At 35.5% G+C, this 27,915-nt stretch overlaps 2 protein-coding genes across 5 annotated transcripts; one reads left to right on the forward strand and one right to left on the reverse strand.

Annotated features, from left to right (window-relative positions):
* Positions 1-333: 333 nt before the first annotated feature.
* ZNF830 (zinc finger protein 830) lies at positions 334-1,777 on the reverse strand. The gene has a single exon (XM_006212002.4). The coding sequence runs from the start codon at positions 1,745-1,747 to the stop codon at positions 641-643; it is 1,107 nt and encodes a 368-aa protein (XP_006212064.1). The 5' UTR covers positions 1,748-1,777; the 3' UTR covers positions 334-640.
* An 86-nt stretch (positions 1,778-1,863) lies between these two features.
* Positions 1,864-27,866, forward strand: CCT6B (chaperonin containing TCP1 subunit 6B). 4 transcript variants are annotated; one of them, XM_072938941.1, is made up of 14 exons: positions 1,864-1,885; positions 3,836-3,899; positions 4,459-4,593; positions 8,012-8,185; positions 10,172-10,275; positions 14,095-14,205; positions 14,368-14,527; positions 17,262-17,344; positions 17,705-17,801; positions 18,084-18,231; positions 24,211-24,344; positions 25,642-25,744; positions 27,089-27,161; positions 27,681-27,866. In XM_072938941.1, exons 2-14 carry the CDS (start codon positions 3,897-3,899, stop codon positions 27,751-27,753), a joined length of 1,398 nt encoding a protein of 465 aa, XP_072795042.1. In that variant the 5' UTR covers positions 1,864-1,885; positions 3,836-3,896; the 3' UTR covers positions 27,754-27,866. The 4 variants fall into 4 exon arrangements, with proteins under 4 accessions (XP_072795042.1, XP_072795039.1, XP_072795040.1 ...); XM_072938938.1 differs by lacking the exon at positions 1,864-1,885 and adding an exon at positions 1,892-2,064; XM_072938939.1 differs by lacking the exon at positions 1,864-1,885 and adding an exon at positions 1,892-2,064 and having other exon boundaries at positions 27,686-27,866.
* The last annotated feature ends 49 nt before the right edge of the window (positions 27,867-27,915 follow it).

The following is a 27,915-nucleotide window of genomic DNA, read 5'->3' on the forward strand; positions in this document are numbered from 1 at the left end:
TTGTATGAGATCTTCTTGTGCACCTACATCTGATAATCACTGGCTTCATCATGAGAAACTTTGGGTTAAGAAGTTGGTCATATTTGGCATGTATTTTTCACCATGTTCTCCTGGAGCACGGTCTTGAAACAGAAAACTCAGAGAACTGATTAGCCCTGAACGATTTACATGTTTATGAGTAGTGTTCTTAAAAGCAAAATAACCCTCCCAACCCAAACCCTCTTGAGACTGACTTAGAAAGAAAAAAGCCATACACATCCACATGCCACACTTGGTTTTCATCTAAAAGCTCGTCCGTTGGTCTGACTTCTATGAACTATATAAATTTCAAAACAGAATTCTTAAGCAAATATATATTTAACTATGTACAATATTTACAGCTGATAGATTTTACAACTCAAAACTTCAGATCTGTAAGGGTGTGAAAAAGTTAGCATTTTAGTATATATAATACTTCAAAAACATCTTTACCTCAAAAATATTTTACACCAATTTTCCAAAGCCTTATCTTCACAGGCTCGTTGTATCTCAACAACCCCGTTAGGTTACCAAATTTCTAGGCGTGGAGTAAACGATATCGCACTGAGAGACGGCACTTTTTACAGTCGTAGAGGGTGTAGAAATCTCGGGTCTTTGAAACTTATAATAAAGCTCCTTTCACTCTCCAATCCTGAGACAACAAATCCTGTAGTTCTCCCTCATCGTCGCTGTCAACATTCTCCTCTTCCTTTTTCTGAAGTTCTTTTATAGTCAGGACCTCTTTAAGCTTATTTTTTATTTCATCCTGGCGATTCCGCAGCTTTTCCACCCGACGGTAACACTCTATCTGCTCGTCGATCTCCCCAATCTGCCGGTCCAACCGTCCCTCCTCATCCTCTTCAGCAACTATGGCTTCGGAAATAGTGTTGACCTGTCTCATGGCTTTTTGAAATTCGTCCCACTCTTTGTCCATCTGATCCTTGGGAGCATCAACCTTTCGTACCCTCGCATCTACCTCAGGGTCGTCAAAAAAGCCTTCCGGTAACGCTTCCGCGGTGTTTTCTCTCCTTTCCACTACTTTTTCATGTATTTCTGCTTTCTCAATTGACCCTGAATGAGGAATTAAAGGGGCCTTGGGAGGATTTGTATCCGAGAAATCGCTTGGCAGCCTACTACTACCACTTGCCTCCCGCGGGGAGGAAAGTGAGTGCACGTTGGACTGCTGCTTACAGGCTTCCCCCCTCTTCTCTTCTCCTCCTCCTGCTTCCTCCTCCTCCTCCTCCTCCTCTTCATAATCAGGGAGCAAACCGAGTCCCGAAGCCTTACTGAGGGTCGCTCTAGTGGAGTCCTTTCCTGCTTTGTTAAAGTTTGTGGCCAAAGCGGAAGAGGAGGGCTGTACCTGAGGCACCGGAGAGGCCTTCGCTCTTTTGGCATCTTGGCTCTCTGCGTCCGGCCCCTTCCTCTTGGCGGACTGAGGCACTGCACTGGTGGATGGACCCTGGGTGGCTTCCTTCGCGCCTTTCAGCTCAGCCACTTTCTCCCGGTGCTGCTTTCCCAGGACGTGAGTCTGCCACAGGAGCTCGCTCTTAACCGGCGTGTTACACAGGGCACAACTTAGCTGCCCCAAACGGTTGTACTTCGCGAATGGAGATTCTATCCGTTTCCGGTTGGTGCTCAGACGCTGCTTCTCCTTCATCAACCGCCGCAGTTCGTCCTGATTAACCACTCGCTTCCCCGCCGAAGGCCGGGCAGAAGCAGGAGACGCCATCTTTGCGACCCAACCTGAAGCGATCTGGCTTCCGTCCCGGCGATGCCGGATGTCGTCACTGCCTATCCGGGTGCTGATTGGCTGAGGCTCAGGCGTGTGGACCGAGGCGCCCGGGTTTCTCTTAGAATCGCCGCCGAGGTAGCTTTTGGCGGCGCAGTCGCATTTCTAACCGCCTTGGCCATGGCTGCGATAAAGGCCCTAAACTCCAAGGCTGAGGTGGCGCGGGCGCAGGCAGCCTTGGCCGTTAATATATGCGCCGCCCGAGGGCTGCAGGATGTGTTGCGGACCAACTTGGGTCCTAAGGGCACCATGAAAATGTGAGACGGCGGTTGGAGCGGCGTTTAGGCCTTCGGGCGTTTGTTGGGTGTTGGGGCGCGCTTTCAGGCGGACGTTCCGCAGAGATTGGAGCTTTGTGGACGCACCTGTGGGCCTGCTTTCCCTCGTTCTCATTCCTCCCATGAGGTCATCTTTAGCCTGGTGGGGGAGGAGGAGAAATGCTCCCTGAGGAAAGGGCCCTCGAGTGAAGCTGTGACCGTCTCCTGTCTACCAGCCAGCTTCTTAGAAAGGTTCACATGCAATTAGAAAATCAGATCATTCAGTGTCTCATTTGAAACATAAACCATGTAACTCGCCTGCTTTTTTAAGAGTTTGGGTTTTGTTGTAGTGAAGAGGGCGCGGGCTTTGGGTTCAAATCCAGATTCTTGTAGCTATGAGTCTTTAGGCAAATTGAGCGCTTTCTGCCTACAGTTCGTCCTATCTATCATCCTTTCAGCGTATATTTATTTAAGACCATTGTTTTCTTTAGAAGAGAATGAGGGAAAGACTTGTGAGGGCAAAAAGGTGTAAGAAGAGAGGTGTAGTCTTAGAAAAGTAAGGAAAATAGTTAATATAACAGTAAAAGAGGGCACTTATATACTAACTGGGATTCTGGGAACACAGAGATGACCAAGAGAGTTTCTCAAGGAGTTATGATAGAGATGGATGTACTAATTGTGTGTGTGTGTGTGTGTGTGTTTGTGTATGTGTGCATGATTATACTGAGGAAAAAGACTACGGATGGCAGAGTGGAGAAGGAAAACTTCAAATTACAGGATTTTGAGGGAGGGAGGGAGGGAGGGTATAGCTCAGTGGTAGAGTGTGTGCCTAGAATGCACAAGATCTTGGATTCAATCCCCAGTACCTCTTAAAAAAGGTAAATAAATAAATAAAAAACCTAACCCCCCCCAACACCAGGATTTCTCATCAGAGTCTTGAAAGATGAGTTAGAGTTCATCAGTTGGAGAAGGGAGTAGAGTCCTCGATAGAGTAACTTCAGGGAACAAGAAAGCCCAACGGTGTAAATCTTAACAGAAACAAAAACAGTGTATTAAGGGAACCACAAGATTTGGCTAGAAGAGGCAGGAAAAAAGGACCTCACCCAGATTGGGAAAGGTGTAAACTATGTCATTGCTAAATAGTTTGGATTTTACCTTGAAGGTGATGGAGAACATGAAAATCATTGAAGGATTTTTTATTGGGAAACTGACCGAATCACATTGCCTTTTAGAAAGATAAATGCAGTGTAGAGGGTAGATTCAAAGTCAGAGATATTAGGATGCTAAGTAGTCCAGACTAGAGATGATGACTGGAAATGGAGAGGAGTGGGTAGATTCAAGAGACATTTACGTTGTAGAATTGAGAGAACTTGATAATCTAATAAATGTGAGGGCTGAGGGGGCAAAAAAAACTTAGTTGAGTGAATGGTAACATTTCACGAAAATAAGAAACCTGAAGAAAGTTCACACATTTGTGGCATTTAGATTTCCATTTACTCTTCCAAGTACCAAACCACTGTTCATAACTCGTCAACTACTCTTATCCTTAAACTTCTATGTGTTCCCATTTGGGATGAAATCACCATAGCTGTCCATCTGGGGGAAAATGATTCTGTGGGTTGCAAATGGTGGTAATTACCAAGGTATCCCCCACGGTATATTGGAAATTTTCCACATCCAGTTACTTATATTAAGGATAGTAGAGTGGCAAGCTCTGGGAGAGTATTGCTTGGCTCTTGCCATGTAAAGTTAATAACCACTGTTTTCTGAACAGGCTCGTTACCGGTGCAGGAGACATCAAACTCACCAAAGATGGCAATGTGCTGCTCCATGAGATGGTGAGCTGATGCTGCTGACTTAATAAACCTTAATAAGCTTTCATTGAGAACATAGAATTTGTATATCTTTAAATGAAGGCTGTCACCTAAATACTGTAGTCATTGTTGGATTAAACCTTAGGGGAAAAAAACAGTCTTCTGGCTCTTTTCAAATCTTTGTATAGTACAAATAATAAGTATCCCTAAGCTAGGAATACTTTGAAATTAGTTACATCTTTTAAAGGCACTGCATTATGTTCTTGGTAATCATGGGGAAAAAATCCTTTGCAATTTTAGTAAATATATTCATCTTCAAGATTGAAGGATTTAATCTTATTTTGGAAATGTCATTGCATTTTGAAACAAAGACTCATAAAATATTCAAACCTCATTAGTTCTCAGTTTTTAAGTTTTGGTTTTGACATTTACTACATAAGATAATACAAAACTTGTGAACTTATAGAATGAAGCTTATTTCGTCTCTTAATTTTACTGTTGACCCTTATGTTATCTTGTTTTAGGTGGATTTTTTTGTTATCTCATTCTCTCTCTTTTTTAACCTGTTGCTTACTTTTTCCAGCAAATTCAACACCCAACAGCTTCCTTGATAGCAAAAGTAGCAACAGCCCAGGATGACATAACAGGAGATGGTACTACTTCAAATGTTCTGATTATCGGAGAGTTACTAAAACAAGCTGATCTTTACATTTCTGAGGTATTAGAATTTCATAGAATTCACATTCATGTGGTACTTTATTTTGAATAGAAAGTTATTTATTTATTTTGCTAGTAAAATGGTTTAATTTTAGGGGGCAAAAGTCAATTTTTATCAAGATATTTTTGGACAATTGTAAATGGAAGTAATAATGAACTTTTTTTTGCCAAAATAATAACTTTTATTGAAACTATCTACTTTTAAAAGTGAAATATTTGAGATATATAAAAAGTTTAAAAATTAGCCATATACTCATGATTGATGGCCTAGAAGAGAAAACTATATATAGCCAGGCTTCTCTAGTTTCTGAAATCATTACACACATTTCTACGTCTGTACCTTTGTTTAATCTGTATTCTTTTCTTGGCATTACCTCTCTGTCTTCTCTAATTGAGTAGTTGAACTTTTGCTTTCTTTCCAGGACCATTTTATAAAGCATAATCCGGTCAAAGTGCTAAAATTATTACTTCTTTGTGTTTCATTAAGTATTACGAATTGTCTATTAATTCAGTACCTGCAACTTGTCTCAGGATGCTTTTGGTTGTAAGTGGTAGAAACTTGACTAAAAGTCACTTAAACAATAAAAAAAAAAGAAAATCTCCCATAACAGAACATAGAGAGATAAAGCAGGCCTCTAGGGTTGGTTGATTAAGAAATTCTGTCAGTCATAAAGTACTCAGGTCCTTTCTGTCTCTTAGTTCTTCCAATTAATAATGCTGTCTCCTCATGGGCTTATTTCCAACCTGAATGAAAGACTGTCAGAAGAAATCAGGGCTTCCTGCTTCCCTTAATAACACTCAGCAGAAGAGGGCAAGAGAAAACCATTTATCCAGCCATGGATTTTAAGTCCTTCCTTTAAATGATCGGGCCAACTTTGGTCTTATGTCCATCCCAGACCAATGACAGGTTTTAGGGGAATTGACTTGATTTAATCAGGACCTCACCCCTTGAGCTCAGGATAGAGTCTGCTTCCTCTGAAGCACTGAGGAAGAGAGATACCTAAACAAAATTTGGGTTGGGCTAGGAAGAAAGAAGTTAGGGAAGGGGGAGATGCTGACAGACTTTGACATAGTTATAAAACTGTGTAGCAGGGCAGTGATAGACTGAGGCACAGGATAGGATAGAAACACTAGCCTGAGGTAGTCAGGAAGACTTTCTGGAGGAAATAAAGCCTGGGCTAAATCTTTAGGATGAGAGCAAGTGAGCTTGATGAAAGAGTGAAGGGTAAGGAGAATGGCACCCAGGTAGAAGAAACAACATGAGCAAAGGCACAGAGAAGAGAAGCAACCATGTATGTGTGTAGAGCTGTAAGCAGTTTGGTGTTGGAGTTTAAAGTGATTTGGACAGTAGTGAGTAGGTATATAATATACTAACCAAGAAGAAGAATACTCATGTTAACATATTAATGATTGATATGGTCAGATTGGTATTTTAAATATTTTGGGGAAAGTTTTAAGGGAGTCAAGATGGAAGGCTTTTATAGTGGTCTGGGTGACAAACTGAGGTCCTAGGCTGAGAAAGTGTTTTGCAGATGATTGATAACATAGGCTCTGACATCAGGTTTGTGGTTTAAATACTAGCCTAGTGACTTAAGTCTTTAAGCCTCAGTTTTCTCATCTGTGAAACAGGAATAATAACAACAACCACTTAATAGTGTTGAGAGGACTAAAATAATACACATAAAGCCCTTAGAATAGTGCCTGGCACAAATGCTCAATAAATGTCAACTTTGTGTTTTAAGTTGTATCGTGTATTTTTTTTATTGAGTTATAGTCAGTTTACAATGTTGTGTCAATTTCCAGCGTAGAGCACAATTTTTTTAGTTATATGTGAACATAACATATATTTATTGTCACGTTCTTTTTTGCTGTGAGCTACCACCAGATCTTGTATATATTTCCATGTGCTATGCAGTATAATCTTGTTTAACTGTTCTACATATGCCCGTAAGTATCTACAAATTTCGAACTCCCAATCTGTCCCTTCCCACCCTCCTCCCCCCGGCAACCACAAATTTGTATTCTATATCTATGAGTGTGTTTCTGTTTTGTATTTATGTTGTTTTGTTTTGTTTTTTTTAGATTCCACATATGAGCGACCTCATATGATATTTTTCTTTCTCTTCCTGGCTTACTTCACTTAGAATGACATTCTCCAGGGACATCCATGTTGCTGCAAATGGCATTATGTTGTCGTTTTTTAATGGCTGAATAGTATTCAATAAATATCAACTTTTTAAAAGTTATTATAGGGCTAATGTAAAGGAATGTAGGAAGGGAATAAATTAGACCTAGTTCCAGCTTTAAATAAGTTTATGTATTATTTTTCAGAATAAACAATGGTGCTTTTTCAAAAAATTATTTTGTTATAATGTCAGACCTACAGAAAAGTTGCAAGAATATTCCAAAGAATAATATTTCTCTCTCAGTTATAAATATGTAAATATATATATTTGTATATGTAGTGTGTGTGTGTGTGTATGTATATATATATAGTAATGTACTTTTTTTTCTAGTGGCATAAGAATAAGTTGCAGAAACAATGATATAACTATTTCAGTGTATATTTCTTAAAGCCAGGGAATTCTTATATATAACCACAGCATAGTCATCAAAAACAGGAAATTAATGTTAACATTGACTCATTGATACAGTACTGTTACCTAATCCTCAGATCTTATTCAAATTTCATCACTTGTCCCAATAGTTTCCTTTGTAGCAGAAGAAAATTTAGACTCCTGCATTATATTCAGTTGTCATATCTCTTTAGTCTTCTTTAAGCTGGAATAGTTCCTGGGCCACCTTTTGTGTTTTATGATATTGCTGACATTGCTATATATTAGAGTACAGGCCAGGTCTTTTTGTTTTGTTTTGTTTTTTGTTTTTGTTTTTTAGGAAAGTCCCTCAGATTGGATTTCCTTGTGATTAAACTCAGGTTGGGAATTTTGGCAGGAATGCCGTGGAAGTGCTGCAGTGGCCTTGATGCAGCACATCAGGAGGCACATGATATGTGTTTATCCCATTGTGTGATGTTAACTTTGAGCATTTGGTGAAGGTGCTGTCTGTCTGTCACTTTTCTACAAAGAGTGCTGGTTCTTTTCTTCTGTATCAGAGTCTTTTCTTTTGTGCTTATTCAGAAGAGCACTTCATGACAATGTGTTGCAGTTTTCAGAAATTAAAAGGACTTTTGTAGTTTTTTTGTAGTTATAAATTATAAACAATTTGTCTGCAACTTTGAGATTGTTTTAAATGTGAAGCACTGAAAGATTACTTTTATAGATTATGTATATACACTTATATTTAGTGGCATTCATATGGGTAATATTACTTTTTTGGACATACCTATTAATGGGAAAGAATGGTTGCTTTTACTTTGGATAACTTACTTTATAATTTATAGTTTTATGTTGCTTTATTAGGGCCTGCACCCTAGAATAATAGCTGAAGGATTTGAAGTTGCAAAAATAAAGGCACTTGAAGTTTTGGAAGAAGTTAAAATTAAAAAAGAGATGAAAAGAGAAATCCTCTTAGATGTGGCTAGAACATCTCTACAAACTAAAGTTCATCCTGAACTGGCTGATGTGTTAACAGAGGTATGTGGTTAAACTTTTACAGAATGAGTACAGCCTCACGCATGATGATATTTTTCTTTTTCCTATAAGATAATCAACTATTGCTTGTGTTTCTTTTGAAAATACAATAAAATATAGAAGACAGACATTTATAGGCTTCTTTATAGAGTAGATTTGATTGGTCAGAACAGTATGTGTAATTTTTCAAAAGTGTCATATTAAGCCTTCTTTTAAGTTAACTTGAAAGTTGGGAGAGGGGTGGTGCCTGTGGATCATACCCTGTGGAAGCCCTTGGGGTGATGGGTCTCTTAAACCTAGAGGTCTGTATTTATTGTGTGAGATTGAGGAAGTTGTTTTGGCAGGGCCTTGGAGTTAAGGTTAGCATTTTAATGAACATGGCTGATTTGATAGATAATATTCACATCTGGGAAATGGATGCTTGTTTACTTCTAAAAGTAGAATATATATAATATCAAGGCAAGATTGGGTATTTTGGGAAGGCTTTTATCAGGTAGCTGTAGTCTGATGATATCATCATTGTTCCTTAGCTTTGCAGTTTCTGAAACTTGAATATATTAGTTTGTCAGGAATGATGAGCTCATAATAACTAAATTCATAGACATTGATGTATAAATCAGAGTGTTGTCTTATGAATTTACTTTGAGAAATATAAATACCAAATGGACTGGAATGCCTGAGTTGTTTCTGGTCAATTTTCCTTACTGTTAGGAACACCTACAGGAAATCAGATTAAGATTAAGAAATTAAGACAATCTCTTGCTGAGCAGAGTCCAAATAAAGATTCTGCTGTATTTTCTGCTGTTAGAATACGTATATTATGTGGCCCAGAATCTTCATGCTATCTGGTTAGGACATCCATTCTCTTTCGGAGTTACAGAAACACTAGTACACTCACTTTCCAATGGTTTGTCATTATTCTCTATTAGGCATCGAAATCATACTACCTCAAAAAACTTTTCTAAGATACAGGGTTTTTTTTTTTGCTTTATTTATATTTTAGGATGGTTATACTATACCACTTAATTTCTGTAGTCAGTTATTTTCATATTACCTTCTGAGCTAAGCAGTAGGCTGTGTTGTGCTGTGCTTCTCAAGTTGCATATTCCTGGGGATATCTGGAAGAATAAATGAGACATGTCTTTTTTTTTTATTGCAGTACAGTGGGTTACAGTGTGTCAATTGCTGGTATACAGCACAATGTCCCAGGAATGCATATACATGCATATGTTCGTTTTTATATTCTTTTTCATTAAGGGTTATTACAAGATAATGAACATAGTTCCCTGTGCTATACAGAAGAAACTTTTTAAAAATCTATTTTTATATATAGTGGCTAATATTTGTAAATCTTAAACTCCCAAATGTATCCCTTCCCACCCCTTTCCCCAGTAACCATGAAATTGTTTACTAGAGACATGTCTTTCTGAAATGTCAATTTTACTTTGTGATTTTGGGTAAAAGTATTATTTTCACATTAAAACAAACATGTATATATTAGGTCATGACATGGAAACTTTTCATGTTAAAACATAAGACTTAAAAAATTTCATGTTGTTATAGCCAGTAAATTTTAACTCTTTCCTTGGATTACATTTCTTTCTTTTCCATTAAGGTGTTCTTTGGTGGAAAAGTTTGAGTAGTGTTGGTACTCAGTAGACTTGGCATTTAGAGACATGATTCCTAGTCCTGGCTCTGCTACTACCTGTTAGATCTTGTTTTAAGACCATAACTTCTCAAAGTCTAATCTTATCTTTTTTTTATCTGTAGAATTAAGGGTTTGATAATCTTTGAAGGTCCTTTTGGCTCTACAGTATCCATTAGCATGAGTTATTATTAGTGTCCATGACCAAGTGGCCCTTTTTGGCCTTGCCCTAGGTTTTTGAGCCTGAAGCACTTTATCTCCTTAGTCTGGTGATAGATCATTTGGGCCAGTGGTTTCTTTCAGTAAGCCAAATAATTTCCTGTTCTCATTCATTTCTCTTCCAGGCTGTGGTGGATTCTGTTTTGGCTATTAGAAGACCAGGTTATCCTATTGATCTCTTTATGATAGAAATCATGGAGATGAAGCATAAATCAGAAACGGATACAAAGTAAATGACATAAACTTGGACAATGCATAGATTCTGGAATACTTGGCTATCTTCAAATAGTCTTGCGTTAATTTCATTAGTTACTTTTATTCAACATCAATCTATTCATTCAACATATATTAGTTGGATGCTTACCAGGAGCCATTCAGTGTTTGAGGTGCTATGAATGTAAACAAAACAGAATTTTTCTTTAAAAACTTACATTTCTAGTTGAAGGATAGAGGAAACAAATAATGCTAGTAAGTGCTATAAAGAGGCTAGAGCAACAGTGTGTGTGAGTATGTGTGTGATTTTAGAGTAGTCAGAGGGAAGGTCATTGTGATGAGAAGCTAAACTAGAGAGCTAAAGAGGCCTCTGAAGAAATAAGGTTGCTAGCTATGTGAGTATCTTGGAGAAGAGTATTCTAAGCAGAGGGAATAGCAGTGGAAAAGGCCAGAGGCAGAAGTGTGCTGGGGTGTTCCAGTGTGCCTGGAGCACAGGAAGAGGGCAAAGTAGTAGGAGATGAGGGCAGAAAGGTAAGACAATATTGTCTGAGTATTGTATGTGTCAGAGTAAGTAGCGCCTTGTTGATTTTGGACATAACTCACTTTAAACATTCTATTATGGAAAATTCTAAACATGTATAAAAGTAGAGAGAATGGAATAGTAAACTCCCACGTACCTGTCAGTCATCTTTATTTTCAGTATATGGCCAGTCTTATTTTTACCTTATATCCCCTCTATATACTCTTTCCACCCATCCTGCCCCAAACCTGGATTATTTTAAAGCTAATCGAGATATCATATTTTATCTGTAAATACTTTCTTATTTATTTTTAATATATGTGTGTGTATGTGTGGGTGTCTTTACTTATTTATAGAAGTTCTATTTTGTTCTTTCTTAAATCTACTTTGTCACTTTTTATGGTTTCCTATTCCGTGCAGATCTCTCCAAGCTTACCTTTTGTTTCTTTAAACATTTAGTTCTTGTTTGATAATTATAATATTTAAAGTTTTGTCTGTTTCTGGTATTTATTGTATTTTGCTAGTTCTCACTCGTGCTTTGTTCTGAATATATGCCATTCATTGTGTTGAAAAGAGTATTTGTAGAAAAAATTTGAGATGTACCTGAAGCTTTATTTCTGCATAGAGGATTTGAGTTTGCTGCTGCAAGGAGCCCAGGGACTACTTTAAACTAAATCCACAGCTTGAGGGATTTTTTTTAAATATCTAGTTGTTGTGAATTCTAACTGCAAGTCCATGTGAGGGCTGCTGGTTTATACCCTGAATATGTAGCCCTTTGAGGTTCAAGCTTAATATAAAGAGGGTCTTCTATTAGACATTCTAGCTTGGATAATCTTGAGTTTTTAATTCCATTCCCCTCTCATTGATGTCACTGAAACCAAAGTTCAGATTTGCCTCAGTTGTCAGACGACTTTAGAGTAAGTGCCTGCAGTTCTCCTCTTAGCCTTTGGAGTTCCTATTTTGTTTTCAGTTTTGAAAAGAATACTTTTGTAGCTCTTTACTGTTTTAGGGCTCTCTAATGTTTTTAAGGTTTTTTTGTTTTTAATCCAGCATGTTTAGATGCTTTCAATAGTAGGGTTGGTCCAAATTATCCTACTATTGCTGAGGGCACCAACTTCTTGATTTATATTTCAGAAAGATCTCTGCAGAAACTGTTGTGTGGAGAATACATTGTGGAGCAGGGTGGGAGGTGCAAGGGCAGAAGCAGGAGACAAGCTAGGAATCTATTGTAATACAAGTAAGAAATGAAAATGTTTAGATCACGATATGCTTAGAAAGAAGGAGCAGTAGGATTTGTTGATAGTTCTGCATAGAATGTGACAGAAACAGAGGCATCAAGGATGCCTCTTGGATTTTTGCATGAGCAACTGGAAAAGTGGAGGTGCCATTTCTTGAGATGGAGAAGACTGAGAGGAGTAGGTTTGGGGAAATAAATCAATAGTTTAGTTTAGGTGCTTATTAAACATCCATGTGGAGATGTTTAGTTAGGGGTTTGGGGATATGTGTCAGGAGTTCAGGACAGAGGTCTGGACTGGAAATACATATTTGGGATGATGTGTGGGTGACTTAAAGCTATGAGAGTTAAGGAGATCATCTGAGAAGTGATATAGAGAAAAGAGGAAGTTTAAGGATTAAGCCCAGAACTCCAATGTTTAGAAATTGAGAAGATGAGGAGGACTTAGCAAAGCAGACTGAGAAGGGTGGTCAGTGAGATACGAGGAAAGCCAAGGGAGAGTATGCTCCAGAAGCTTACAGAATAAAGTGTTTCAAGAGGGAGAGAATAATCAACTATGTCATATGCTGCTTAAAGTTTGAGCAAGTTGTGGACTGAGAATTCTCCATTAGGTTTGGAGAGCATTTAATTTTTGGTAAGTTTAATGAAAGCTGATTAAGTAAAGAGGTGAGTATGAAAGTCAGATTGAAGGTGGGCGTAAGAGAGAATGGTTAGGGAAGAAGTGAGGATGCAAACGTAGACAATTCAGAAGAGTTTAGTTATAAAGGGAAGCAGAGAAATGGGGTTGGTACCTAGAAGGGAAAATGGAAATGATAAAGGAGAATTTTTTTGTTTTTAAGATGGGAATTACTGTTGTAAGTTTGTATCCAGATGAGGATGCTCCTGTAGGAAGGAAGAATTGATGCGGGAGAAGAGGGGGCAATTGCAGGGCAGAGAGAGGAAATGAAATACAGAACACAAGGGGTTAACCTTAGAGCGGGGCATGGGCAGTTCATTCCTAGTAATAGGAGGTTCAGATTCAAGTGCAGGTGGATTGGTAGAGGTAGTGATGGGGCAGTGTTTTTATTCTCTCAAAGAAGCAAGGTCATTTGCCGAGAGTGAGGAGCAGGTGAAGAGTAAAGGAGACTTGAAGTGTGAAGAATATTGAACATATTGTTTGTTTCTTCCTAAATAAAATATCTTCACATTCAATTAGGAGTTGGACTAGTCTAGTTAGATTAAAAATTTGAAAACTTCTGTGTAGTTATATTTAACTATTTTAAAAATTATTTCTTTGCATTAATGTATAACACATGTTGGGTATAAGAGATTCATAAGTAGAAATGCCATGCCCTAATTGGGTGTAAACGATTTTTTAAAAGTTATAAAAATATTTACTCTTTTTTTTAACATTTTTTATTGATTTATAATCATTTTACAATGTTGTGTCAAATAAAAATATTTACTCTTGAAAGATCATTCAGAAAACAGGAAAAAAGCCTACCCAAGTTATCTGTATTCCTACCATGCAAGCATAACCCTGCTCTTAGTTTCCTTCCACTTTTCCCTTTCAATGCCGAGGTGCTTATTTTTCAAAAGCATAGTTATGATCTTGCTTTATATGCAGTTTGCCATTCTCCACTTATTAGCTACTCCTGTGAATATTTTTCTGTGTTATTACATAGTTTTCATGACTAGCACGTACTTGCATTATTATCTGCCAAACAGTGCCTTATTATTGGACCTTTAGGTTGACAGTTTTTAGTTGTTCCCTATAGTTATTTTGAACAAATGTTCCTAAGAAACTCACTGTGTGCCTACTTTTCATTACTTGATCAGCTGTGTCATGTGTTTGAGCCACATAATTTAAAGAATAATTCAGGGTTGACTTTTTTCATTGTGACTTCATAGTTAACACTGTGTTAAAATAGGTTCTCTTTCCTATTTCCTAATTTTACTAATTATGTGTTAGGCTTGAACTTGGTGCAAGGAACCAGTATGTGCCCTGGAAGTTCTGTTACAACTTTAAGAGTATAATTTTAATTTTGTACCAAGCTTTAGAGTGTAAGAAATATGTAAGACACATTACATGTTTTTAATAGGTTGATCAGAGGATTAGTTTTGGATCATGGTGCCCGTCATCCAGATATGAAGAAGCGAGTAGAAGATGCATTTATCCTTACTTGTAATGTATCACTAGAATATGAAAAAACGTACGTGTATCAGTTACTGTTTGTAACTTTTGAGATTGTTTTTTCTGAAAGTATTTTGTGATTCTTTTTTTGCTTCTCAAATGTTGAGTGTAAACTCTTTCTACCTTTTCCTCTCCCAACCCCTCCTTGCCTTTACTAGCTTGTTTTTTATTAATCTTTTAGAGAGGTGAGCTCTGGTTTCTTTTATAAGACTGCAGAAGAGAAAGAGAAGTTGGTAAAAGCTGAAAGAAAATTTATTGAAGATAGAGTGCAAAAAATAATAGACCTGAAAGACAAAGTCTGTGCTCAGTCTAATAAAGGATTTGTTGTCATTAATCAAAAGGTGAGAAAAGTTTAGATTTTAACTGTTTGTAAAATGTTCTTCAGTGTTTTACAAAGTGTGGTTTGTGGATTCCATTTCAGGGGGTCTGTGAGGTCAAAACTATTTTCATAATATTAATTATAACGCCATAAATTTACATTGTGTTGACTTCTGCCATGATGAAGCAAAAGCAGCGGTAGGTAAAACTGCTGGTGCCTTAGTACAAATCAACACAGTAGCACCAAATTGTACCAGTAGTCATCATATTCTTTACTGTCATATCACCATACACACAAAAAGGGCTGGTTCTTTTAAGAATGTCTTGATGAAGTGGTAAAACTTATTCTGATCTTTATATATGCATCCTTTTATTTATTCATTCATTTTAACATTTTTTATTGAGTTACAGTCATTTTAAAATGTCGTGTCAAATTCCAGCGTAGAGCACAATTTTTCAGTTATACATGAACATACATATATTCATTGTCATACATTTTTTTTCCACTGTGAGCTACCATAATATTTTATTTTTTAATTGAAGTATAGTTGATTTACGATATTGTGTTAGTTTTAGGTATATAACATAGTGATAGTATTTTTGCAGATTATACTCCATTATAGTTTATTGCAAGATAATGGGTATGATTTTCTGTGCTATACAGTATATCTTTATTACTTAATCTATTTTATGTATAGTAGTTTGTATCTGTTTCCAATACCTCTAATTTGGCCCTCCCCTTTTCCCTCTCCCCTTTGTTAACCACAGGTTTGTTTTCTATGTCTGTGAGTCTGTTTCTGTTTTGTATATACATTTATTTGTGTTATTTTTTAGATTCCACATGTAAGTGATATCATACAGTATTTGTTTTTCTCTGTCTAACTTATTTCGCTAGGCATAATATTCTCTAGGTTCATCCATGTTGCTGCAAATGGCAGTATTTCATTCTTTTTTATGGCTAATATTCCATTGTACATATATATGTGTGTGTGTATAAAACATCTTAATCCAGTCATCCTAAGTGATGAGCACTTGGATGGCTTCCTTGTCTTAGTTGTAAATGGCGTTGCTAGTAACACTGGGGTGCGTGTATCTTTTTTGAATTAGTATTTTTGTTTTTTCTGGGTATATACCCAGGAGTGGGTGCATCCTTCTATAATTCTTTGTGACAAAATGTGAAGTATGCACAGAATACTTATGCTGCATATCAAAAGAAGGGTCTTGAAAGAATGCTCTTGTGTAATTAAGTTCCAAAGTAAACTAGCCACTTTTCATGAAATGTCATTTTTACTTGAAAGAATGACCGACAGAATGGTTATTTAGACATGGGTATTTGGTAGGTTTTTCTCAGAAATGAATGAAGCAGTCATGTCACTTTAAGGAAACAACAGGTGGTATTTGTTGGCAATGATAACATTTGAGCTTTCAACAAAAATTAGAATGTTGGAAAACTTGTACCTGCCACTGTAAGCTTAACTGCTTTCTGGATAATTAAAAGACTTTTCTGGTAATATTAGTGATGATATTAGAAAATGTGATATTTTTGATATTGTATAACCATCTGGAGGTCTGTCTTAACTTAGTGAACCAGTATTTTATAAATGACTAAAAAAATGCATGATTTAACAAAATCAATAATTAATTTAAAGTGCAAGATAGACAAATTGATTTTTGTTCTGATGAGTCATCTTTTTTTTTCTTTAACACCTTTATTGTGGTGTGATTTCTGTACAGTAAACTACACATATTTCAGATGTACAATTTGATGAATTTTGATAGATGTATACACCAATGAAACCACCACCACAAACAAGATAGCTAACATTTCCATCAATCCCCAAGAGATGCAAATTTCGAATTCTCAATTTATCCCTTCCCACCCCCTTTACCGCCTGGTAATTAAGTTTGTTCTCTGTGTCTGTTAGTCTGTTTCTGTTTTGTAGATAAGTTCATTTGATCTTTTTTTATAGATTCCACATATAAGCAATATCATATATTTTTTCTTTCTCTTTCTGGCTAACTTCATTTAGAATGACTATCTCCAGGCCCATCCATTGTTGCTGCAAATGGCATTATTTTATTCTTTTTTTTTTTTGGCTGAGTAGTATTCTATTATATATATGTACCATATCTTCTTTATCCAGTCATCAGACAACTGGATTTTAATGTGAAGAAGTATGAAAAGTTCATTCATAAAGTTTTATCTTCTACTTTGGAACTAACCTTTAAGAAGCTACCCCTTGTTGAGTTTTAGTATAGTGTTGAAGAACATACACATTTATTGGAAAAGGGTATTAAGATGTTCCTCCCTTTTCCAGCACATATCTGTGTGATGCCAGGTTTTCTTCATGTACTTTAACCAAAACAATGTACCATACCAAATTGAATGCAGAAGCAAATATGAAAATACAGCTGTTTTCTATTAAGATAGATATTAAAAAGATTTGCCAAAATGTAAAACAATGCCACTACTCTTACTATATATTTTTTGTTAGGAAATTATGATAAATTCTCATTAAAATGTTATTTATGTTAACATAAATGAGTTTATTATTATTTTAAGTGGATTAATACATATTTCAAAAGTATCTCAATTTTCATTTATAATGTGATAAATATTATATATACAGTACATATAAATGAAAGCTTCTTGGGTTCTTAATAATTTTTAAGCTTGTGAAGTGGTGCTGAGACCCAAAAGTTTGAGAACTACTGTCTTAAAACATGCTTGTAACTTTTATGCTAATTTGATTATAGGGAATTGATCCACTTTCCTTAGATGCTCTTGCAAAACACGGCATAGTAGCTCTTCGCAGAGCAAAAAGAAGAAATATGGAAAGGTAAGCTTGCAGATAATTATGTATCCTAAATTTTTTAACAGGCTAAACTGAAATTATCCCATATGTATTCCTTTTAGCTTATATGTAAATGTTGTTGAGCAAAGTAGTAGCATACAAATTCAAAATTTTGTTTGTAATTTCGGTAAATAATGGAACTGGCAAAAATCAAGTTTGTTAACCTACCTCAGAACTTTTTCTCATCCAAACCTCAGAAGGTTTTCGTCTTCTTAAAATGGATTTAAAAAACAGTGCAATACAGTGATAATGCAGTCTTCTGTGTTAGGTATCTTTTCACATTTAAGAAATTAGTCTTTTATGTTTTCCATAACCAAAGCTGTGGTGACATACATGTAATTTCAGACTCTCTCTTGCTTGTGGTGGAATGGCCGTGAATTCTTTTGAAGACCTCAGTGTAGATTGCTTGGGACATGCTGGTCTTGTACATGAGTATACATTAGTGAGTATTTCTATGGATAGTGGTTATAAAGTGAACAGTATCCTTTTTTTTTAATTAAACCTTTTAATTCACGTTTTATATTTCAAGACTCCACAGGACAGATTTTATAATTTACTTCCCTAAATGTTAAGAGTTCAAATATAACTTAACTGCTTTTAATACATATTTAATTATGTGTCGTAAGAAAAATTCACATGAAGATTGGATTCTAGTATTATAAACTAGGTCTTGATTTCATACTGACATTACATATTAAGTTTTATGTCTTGTGTTATCCTCTAGGGTGAGGAAAAGTTCACTTTTATCGAGGACTGTGTTAACCCTCTCTCTGTCACCTTGTTGGTTAAAGGACCAAATAAGCATACTCTCACACAAATCAAGGATGCTGTGAGAGATGGACTTCGTGCTATCAAAAATGCCATTGAAGATGGTAAGTTCTTTTTTTGTGATAGATATGAACCTCATGTATTTTTAAAATAGTAATAAGTCTATCATGGTATTTATATTATTTTAAAAGATATGAATGACTACTATTCTTTCATTTCACTTTGGACAATTTATATTTTGGATTGTGAAGTTTTCTCTTGGAATATTCTAAATATTATGGTACTTTTAAAATTAATTTCTATTTATTAAATGAAATACCCTCAATTTAATGCTGTAGTATCTTTCTTTTTTACAAATTAAGTTTTAAAACCATGAAAAACTTTTAAAGCTTTGCACCCTCATGACTTCATTGAGCTTTATTACCTCAGGTGCAGTGTACTTTTAAGAAAGATTAGGAAAGAATATTAGCATTTATTATTTATTGATAATTTATTGCCAGCCTTCTAAAAGGAGTTAGGGTAGATAATTCAATAAAAACACACATGTTTAAAATAGAATAATAAGCACATGAAAAGATGTTCAACATCATTAGTCGTTAGGGAAATGAAAATCAAAACCACAAAGAGATACCATTTCACAACTGTTAGGATGGCTGTTGTCAAAAAGCTTGATGATAATAAATGTTCACAAAAATATGGAGAAATTGGAACCCTCATACATTGCTGGTGGAAACTGCTGGAAAACATTTAGGCAGTTCCTGAAAAGGTGAAACATGGAGTTATTATATGACCCAGCAAACCAATTCTTAGATGTGTCCACAAGTGAGTTGGAAACATATGTCCGCACAAAAAACTTAGACATGAATGTGCAGAGCAGCCAAACTGTGGAAACAATCTAAATATTCATTAGCTGATGAATTAATAAATGAAATGTGATATATCCATACAATGGAGTATTATAAAGGAATAAATACTAATATATGGTACAACACATATCTACCTCAAGGATGACCTTGAAACATTATGTTAAGTTAAAGAATCTAGGCACAAAAGTCTATGTGATATATGATTCCATTTATATGAATCTAGGAAAGGCAAATCCACACAGACAAAAAGTAGATTAGTGATTGCCAGGGACTGGGGAAAGGGAAATAGGGTATGATTGCTACTGGAATTAGCGAGTGGTGATGATCGCACAACTCTGTGAATATACTAAAAACTACTGAAGAGAACACTTTAAAAGGCTGAATTTATGAATTGTATCTCAAAAAACAGAGTAATAAACTCTATAAACAATACATCAGATTTGTCTTATAAGTAAAAACATAGATGTGAACTAATAGCAAAATAAAACCTGAAATGGAAAATTAGAACTTAGGAAAAAAATATGAATTCTTTTTTAGCAAACATAATAGTCACTATAAATATTTAAGCTACCAGAACATAAAGAAATATAGTCAGTAACATAGGTTTCATTATTGAAAAGGAGAAAACACAGCAGTTCCTAAATTGAAAAAATACGGGGCTTGAAATAAGCGCCTCCTTCTTTTAGTCACTTTTGATAAAAGCCAGCAGCATGTTTTCAAGAACATAAATAAATATGATTCAGGCATGAAGCCTTTGGTAGTTCAACCCGATTCTTAGAATTTAGAATACAAAGAAAAATGTTTTTTTTTTTAAAAGTCACCTTAAGCACTTAGTTTTTAAAGAAATGATTTATCAAGGTAAAATTGACATACAATGAACTATACATATTTAAAGTGTACAGCCATGAACCTGTCCCTTCAATCAAGATAATGAACATATTTATCACCCCCAAAAGTTATCTCATTGCCCCTCGGTAATCTTTCCTTCCTGCCTCTCCCAGCATCACCCTATGCTCAGCCAACCACGAGTCGGCTTTCTGTTGCTATGGATTAGGAGCTATAGATTAGATTTTCCAGACTTTTGAATGGAATAATACAGTATGTATTCTTTTTTGGTTTGGCTTCTTTTAGTCAGTGTAATTACTTTTAAATTAATTGATGTCATTATATTTATCAGTAGTTCATTCATTTTATTGCTACATAGTATTTCATTATATGAATGTACTACAATTTGGTTCATCAAATTCGCCAGTTGATGAATATTTGATTGTTACAGTTCTTAGCTATTAAAACTGCCGAACTGTTTTGCCAAGGACCATTTACATTCCTACCAGCTGTTTATGAGCATTCCAGTTCTGTATCCTCGCCAAGTCATTTTATTTAATTTTATTTTTAAAACATAAGTATCGATTTCTGGGGGGATTTTTTAGTTTTTAAAAAATTTTATTATTTAAAAATTTTTTATTGGGGTAATTAGGTTTATTTAAAAGAATTTTAATAGGAGATACTGGCTTTTTTTTTTTTTTTAAATGAGGCACTGGAGATTGAACTCAGGACCTCATGCATGATAAGCATGCACTCTGCCACTGAGCTATACACACCACTGGTTAGTCATTTTATTTTATTTTATTTTTTAAGCATTTTTTTATTGAGTTACAGTCATTTTACAATGTTGTGTCAATTCCAGTGTAGAGCTCAGTTTTTCAGTTATACATGAACATACATATATTCACTGTCACATTTTTTTTCACTGTGAGCCACCACAAGATCTTGTATATATTTCCCTGTGCTATACAGTATAATCTTGTTTATCTATTTCATTTTAATTTTAGCCATTCTAAAATTAAAAAAAAATTGTGGTTTTAATTTGCATTTTCCTAATGATCTTGAGCATCTTTTCATGTGCTTATGTGCTATCTAGATATCTTTGGTGAAATTTCTGTTCACATCTTTTGCCCTTTTAAAAATTGAGTTGTTTGTTTTCTTGTTGAGTTTCAGAGTTCTTTATATGTTCTGGATACAAATAGTTTTTCAGATATATGATCTGCAAATATTTTCTGCTACTTTGTAGCTTCTTCAGTTATTCTTTTAACAGTGTCTTTCAAAGAGGATTTCTTAATTTGATGGAGTCTAGTTTATGTATTTTTTTCTTTCATGGATTATGCTTTTGGGTCATATCTAAAAAATCTTTACTTAATCCAGAGTCACAAAATTTTTCTTCTATGTTTTCTTTTAGAAACGTTAAAGTCATAGATTTTACATATAGGCCTATGATTCATTTTAAGTTAATTTTTAAATATGATTCAAAGTATGGATCTAAGTTTTCTTTTTAACATTTAAAAATATTTTTATCATGGTGAAAAGAATATGACAATGAATATATGTATTTTCATGTATAACTGAAAAATTGTGCTCTACACTGGAAATTGATACAACATTGTAAACTGACTTAACTCAATAAAATAAAACAAAAAATATTTTTAAAGGTTTATTTATTCATTAATTTTTTTAATGGAGGTACTGAGGATTGAACCCAGGGCCTTGTGCGTTCTAGGCATGCACTCAGTCAGTGAAGCTATTCCCCACTCTGCCTAAATTCGTTTTTGTGTGTGTGCATGGTTATCAAGTTGTTTCAGCTCCATTTGATGAAAAGACTGTCCTTTCACCACTGAGTTCCCTTTGCATCTTTGTTGGAAACCAGTTGTCCAGATTTGTGTGGTTCTATTATTCTGTTTCACTGATCTCTTTTTTTGTCTCAATATTAATACCATGCTATCTTGATTGTGATAGCTTTATAAGAAGTCTTGAAATCAGTAGTGTTAATCCTCTCATTTTATCTTTTTAAGTTATTTTGGTTATTTGAAATCCTTTGCATTTCACATCAATTTTAGAATCAGCTTGTCAAATTCTACCAAAAAACTACTGGGATTTTAACTGGAATTTCATTGAATCTGTGGATCATTTTGGGGATAACTGATACCTTAACAATATTGAGTTACGGTACATCTTTCTATTTATTTGAGTTTTCTTGACTCTGTCTCAGCAATATTTTATATGTTTTAGTATGTGGGTATACTAAGTTTTTTTCATCTCGCAAAACTGTAATTCTGTAAAACAATAAATCCATTCTCTTCTCCCCTTGGTCCCTGGAAACCACCATTCTTCATCCTGTCTCTATGAATTTGTCTGGTCTATGTACCTTGTATGAGTAGGATCTTACAGTATTTGTCCATTTCTTATTTCTTATTTCACTTAGCATGATGTCTTCAGGTTCATCCATGCTGTAGCCTGCGTCAGAATTTTCTTCCTTTTTTAAGGTGAATAACATTCCATTGTATGCATATACCACATTTTATTTATCCATTCATCCATTATTGGATTTGATGCTAAAACTACATTAAGAATTTTTGCATTTACATTTGTAAGGGGTATTGGTTTGTATATATTTTTTTCTTGTGATGACTTTATCTTTTTTGCCTTTCGAATAATGCTGGCCTCATAAGAATGAGTTGGAAAGTATTCTTTCCTCTTTAATGTTATGAAAGTGTTGAATTCTTGTGTAGAATTGATATTAGTGTTTCCTTAAATGTTTGGTAGAATTAGCCAGTAAAGCCGTCTGGACCTGGTTTTCTTCATGGGAGGATTTTAAACTACAGACTTAACTACAGTAGATACAAGACTATTCAGGTTATCTTTTTTTTTTTTAAGTGAGCCTTGTGTCTTTCAAGAAATTTGTCCACTTCATCTAAGATCATACTGCCCGTGAGTTAAATCTGGTTTGCTGCCTGTTTTTGATAAATAAAGTTATACTGGAACATGGCTACACCCATTTGTTCATGTATCGTCTGTAACTTTGTGCTATGCCAGCAGAACTGAATAGTTGCAAAAGAGATGGTATGGCCTACATAGCCTAAGATATTTATTATCTGACCTTTTGCAGAAAGTTTGCCAACCCCTGATCTAAGTGTTCAAATTTATTGGCATAAAGTTGTTCATAATATTTCCTTACTATCCTTTTAATATCTGTAGAATCTGTAGTGGCAGATTTCTATACCATTTCTTTTCTGACATTGGTCATTTTTATTTCACTGATTCCTACTCTCATCAGTACTATTTTCATCCCTCTGCTTACATTAGGTTTCATTTGCTCTTCCATTACTAGTTTCCTAAGATGGAAGTTGAGGTCATTGGTTTGAGACCTTTCTGCTTGTCTAATATGGGTGTTTAGTGATATAAATTTCTCTTCTGGTACTGCTTTAGTAGCAGCCCACACATTTTGATATGTTGTATTTTCACAGGAGAAGGGGATCAAGGAAACTTTCAAAGCTACTGGTAATGTTCTGTTTCTTAAGCTAGGTGTTAAGTACATGGGTACATTTATTCTTTATACCTTATACATGTAAATATTCTTTTGTGTGTATTCAGTATTTAACAAGGAACTTTTAAAAAGTGTGAATGGGAGATGAGGATGTAATTACCTTGTGGGTAGAGAAATCTCTTTAGCGGCTATATTGTATAGTGAAGCAGAGAAAGGGGGTAGTAATTTAAGAATGATATGAGATAAAAGGAGAGATTCTTTTTGTGTTTTTTTGTTTTAAAGACAGGTGATTCCAAAGCAAGTTTGCTGATTCAGAGTTACAAATTTTATAAAACCATACAGGCAGGTATAAAAGTCATATCCTGATATGAAAACTGATGTGTTTAACCAGAGCTTTTGCTTAGAATAATAAGAACTCCTACATTTTTTTTCTCAGGTAGCAGTTTGGGTTCTACTCCAGTATAGAAAACAGATACTTCATTGAATCCCAAGAATTCTATGCCAAAAACTATGGCCAGATTACCTTGGCCTAAAATTTTTTCCAAATCAGGTTTTGTAATTATATGCCACTGTAAATTATAAATGACTGCTTTTTAAATGTAGTCATAAAGGAGAAAGATGAAGGTGGAAGTAATGTTGACTTTTACAAGCAATGAAATAAGCTGTTTGTAGCCAGTTGTCTGAACTACGGTTAATTATCTACTGGTGTATAACTTCAGGATATTTCATAAGACATCTGAGTAATCACTGAGCTGTGCAACTTATTTTATTTCTGTATATATTTAAATCCATTATAGATGTAGGCAAGATAATAGAACACAACTGAATAGCTAGTTATTTTTTTTCTCTGTTTTGTCTGTGTAGTATGTCTTACCAATCATTTTTTTTTCCTGCAATAGGTTGTGTGGTTCCAGGAGCGGGTGCAGTTGAAGTGGCAATAGCTGAAGCTCTAGATGCGCACAAGCACAGTATAAAAGGAAGAGCTCGTCTCGGGGTCCAGGCTTTTGCTGACGCTTTACTCATTATCCCTAAGGTACAACTATCCTAATGGCCAAAGAACGACTGATTAGACATAAGATGTTTAATTTTAAATTGCTCGTGTTATCTAGCAGCAGAGTACAAAGTCAGGTATTTACTTGTATTTCCCCACACAGTTTTGTCTAAGCTATTCTACAGCTAAAGGAGGGACGCATTTGGGATAACAGTTCTGAATCCTTGTAGGAGTTTCATGAAATGGCTAAATTACCACTTTACTTCCATCTCTGAGCTACAAAAGTTATGTTAACTCTAATTTTTTTTTCAAAAATGGTTCATGATTAATCATAATGAAAAAGTTTAGAACTTAGAATTTAGATTTTGAGTAGACCTTTATTTTGTTGGTGGTACGCAAAGTATTATCACTTTAAATTGTGGGAATTGAGAACTTCAGGCTGTTTAGCACTCCCAAATACTAGATTGCATTTTTGTAGTCATTATAATTCCTAGAAAAGGAGAGAAATCAGATTTTTTCCATATATCAACAGAAGGACAGAGAACTGCCTTTTTTCCTTTGCTTTAATTTAGTTGTGAACCACTTAGAAACACAGAAAAACTATTTCAAATATTCTATATCCATGAATTAAAACATTACTAACAATGCTAGCAAAGTCTTTTTGATAATTGCTTTAAAATTATCCATAGTTTGTGGAATCTTTGTGAATCAGATATTTATTTTTTCTTCCCCCAAAGGGCAAAGTCAGCAAATAATGATCCTGTAGTTGACACACATTGGTAAATCTGGTATACGCTTGGTGGTACCTTTTCACTCATCATTTGTTGGTTTAGGATCACTTGGAAGTAAGCCTGGCTTGGAGTGCAGGTATCTCCATCCCTGTTGCCACAGGTTATGACTCTCCTCATGTGAATGAGGGGCATAGGTATGCTGCAAATAGGCAGGTTTCCTTTAGCAAGTGCTCAGGAAAAAGTGGAAAACGTGTGGCTAAGGAGACTAGAGAAAATAAGAATACCATACTACTTCCTTCCATTTAAAATTTTTTGTGAGGAGGGAAATTAATGTTTTGGGGTAGGGGAAGGGGAAACTCTAATGTCTTCCTCAGAATTTGGTGTGATATACATAGGGAAAATATTTAAGTAAATATAAAAACTACTAGATAGACAAAATAATAATTTGGTTTAGATTAAGAATGGAATTCTTCAGAAGGAGATTACTACTATATTATGGATATGTCTTCACAAGACTTAGAGAGCAGTACCTTATTTTTTATATCTGGTGTTCAAATATATATGAAGGTATTCCATAGATACATTTATTATTATTTTTATTCCTAAAGGTTCTTGCTCAGAATTCTGGTTATGACCTGCAAGAAACACTAGTAAAAGTTCAGGCTGAGCATTCAGAATCAAAACAACCTGTTGGCATTGATTTGAATACAGGTAAGAAAGAGAAGAAAAACTAGCTGCTTAATGAAAAAAAGAGGTTATACTACATCCAGAACTTACAGCAAGGGGGTGGAGGTTTGGATGACTTTAATATTTAAGTTTTGTGTGCTTTTAGTTTACTTTTGAACTTCCTAAAAGAAAATATTCATTCATTTAAGAGATAGTTATGGAGTGCTTATTATTTGACTTTTTGGATTCATACAGGGTAAGACTGACAAAAATCCTTGCCCTTGTGAGCTTATGGTATAGCAGGGAAGGATATGCAGTAAATAATAACCTTAATAAGTAAGTACCTTTAGCATTTTTAAAGGTAATAAATTCTGTGAAAAAAATAAAGGAGTAGTATAAGGATGACTGTGAATGGTAGCATGGGAGCGTGGGGAAGGGGTTTCAGTTTAAAGAAGGTAGCCAGGGTAGGCCTCGTTGAGAATGTCTGCTGAACAAAATCAAAGGAAGTTAGGAAGTTGGCCATGTGGGAACTAGGTAGGAGGAACAGCCAGTGGAAAGCCAGTGTCTGATGTTTTTGAGGAGGAAAGAGATTAGAGAGGTAATAGAAGATCAGATCGTGCAGGGGTATGTGGGCCAGTCTAAGGGCTTTGACTTTTTCTGCAGTAGGAGAGGGAGCAGTTTTGAACAGAGGTGTGACAGTCTAATTCTGTTTAAAAGGATCACTCTTGCTACTCTGTGGAGAGGAATCAACTGAACAACTGGAAGATTGAAATTGCCATTAACTATATTGGAGAAGACTGGGGGTAGAGCAGGTTGTGGTGATGGGAGATCAGCACTGAGTTTTGGCAAAGTGAAGTTTGAAGTGTCTGTAGGAATTAAAGTAAAATAGACAGTTGGATGTACAAGTCTGGAGCTCAAGAAAGAGGTCTGGCTTGGAGATAAAAACTCAAAAGAGTCATCAGAGTATGCATGTTTTAAATCCAGAAGATTGATTGAGATCACCTCTGGAGTGACTGTAGAGAGAGAAGAGAAGAGTCGAGGACTGAGCCTTTGGTTACTCCAGCATTAAGAGCTCAGGGGGAACAGGAAGAACCAGTGAAGCCACTGAAGCACAGAAGAGGAGCCACTAGTGCAAAAGGAACAAGCCAGGCAGATGCAGTGTCCTGGAAGAGAAGTAAAGAGTGGTCAGGAGGGTGTGGTCAGCTGTGTCAGGTGCTGCTGACAGAGGAGGCCTGAGAGATGACTGTTGGATTTGACAACATGGAGGTCATTGGTGACCTTGACAATAGTAGTTTTGATGGTACATTTAAATATCGTTAGAATATGCAACCAATATTAACAGAACGTGTCAGGATTGTAATACTGAAATAGTTTGTTGTTACTTTGCAGGTGAGCCAATGGTAGCAGCAGATGCAGGCGTTTGGGATAATTATTGTGTGAAAAAACAACTTCTTCACTCTTGGTAAGTTTGTAATAATAAAAGAGAAAGACTTTTAGGGACATAATTGATAACATAAAGATTTTTCTATTATTTTTGCTCTGCTATAGTGGAAAAATTGTTGAGTGTATGAAAAGGCATGGTATCCAGTATTAAGACTAACTTCTGTTATTTTATAGTCCTTTTTACATTTTAGTTCTAGCAGTGTAAGTTATAGGAAATGTTCCTCTTACTGTTTATTTGAGGGAGAAGGGAAAGAAGGGAGTTTACTGACATAAGGCCACATGCATAGTGGGAAAAAAATCAAATGATGTGCTAAAAGTGAGCTCAGTTTTGCTGGAATATGAAATCAGGCTTCTACTCTTATCAGCAAAGGGGGTGAAATTATAATACAAAGGGTTAGGTTTGTACTTACAATAGCTTTGTCTTATCTCATAGCAACATCACTGCAGAACAAAGTGCCTTTAGTAGCTGAAGATTGCTGGGGGGAAAGATAAGAGTGGGTTGGTAAGCTTACTCACTTTGTCCAATCTTTTTCCTCAGCACAGTGATTGCCACCAACATTCTCCTGGTTGATGAAATTATGCGAGCTGGTATGTCTTCTCTCAAAGGGTGATTGAGTTCAAAATCAACTCTTCTAGAAGCTGAGGTTTATCATATCTTATATCCAACTACCATTATAGAGCCTGAGCCATTCTTAATTTTACACAATAAATGCAGTTTATATTTGTTGGTCTTAGAAGTCTCAGTATTTTATCAAGTTATAAAGAACACAAAA

This window comes from Vicugna pacos, chromosome 16 (genome assembly GCF_048564905.1).
Source record: "Vicugna pacos chromosome 16, VicPac4, whole genome shotgun sequence".
NCBI classification, from domain to species: domain Eukaryota; kingdom Metazoa; phylum Chordata; class Mammalia; order Artiodactyla; family Camelidae; genus Vicugna; species Vicugna pacos.

Excerpts from the sequence above, each read along its gene's own strand:
- CCT6B (XM_072938938.1), top strand. The coding sequence starts at position 1,928 with ATGGCTGCGATAAAGGCCCTAAACTCCAAGGCTGAGGTGGCGCGGGCG. Across the intron at positions 2,065-3,835 it reads CCTAAGGGCACCATGAAAAT|GCTCGTTACCGGTGCAGGAG; the intron begins GTGAGACGGCGG and ends TTTTCTGAACAG. Across the intron at positions 18,232-24,210 it reads CAAAAATGCCATTGAAGATG|GTTGTGTGGTTCCAGGAGCG; the intron begins GTAAGTTCTTTT and ends TTCCTGCAATAG.
- ZNF830 (XM_006212002.4), bottom strand. The coding sequence starts at position 1,747 with ATGGCGTCTCCTGCTTCTGCCCGGCCTTCGGCGGGGAAGCGAGTGGTT.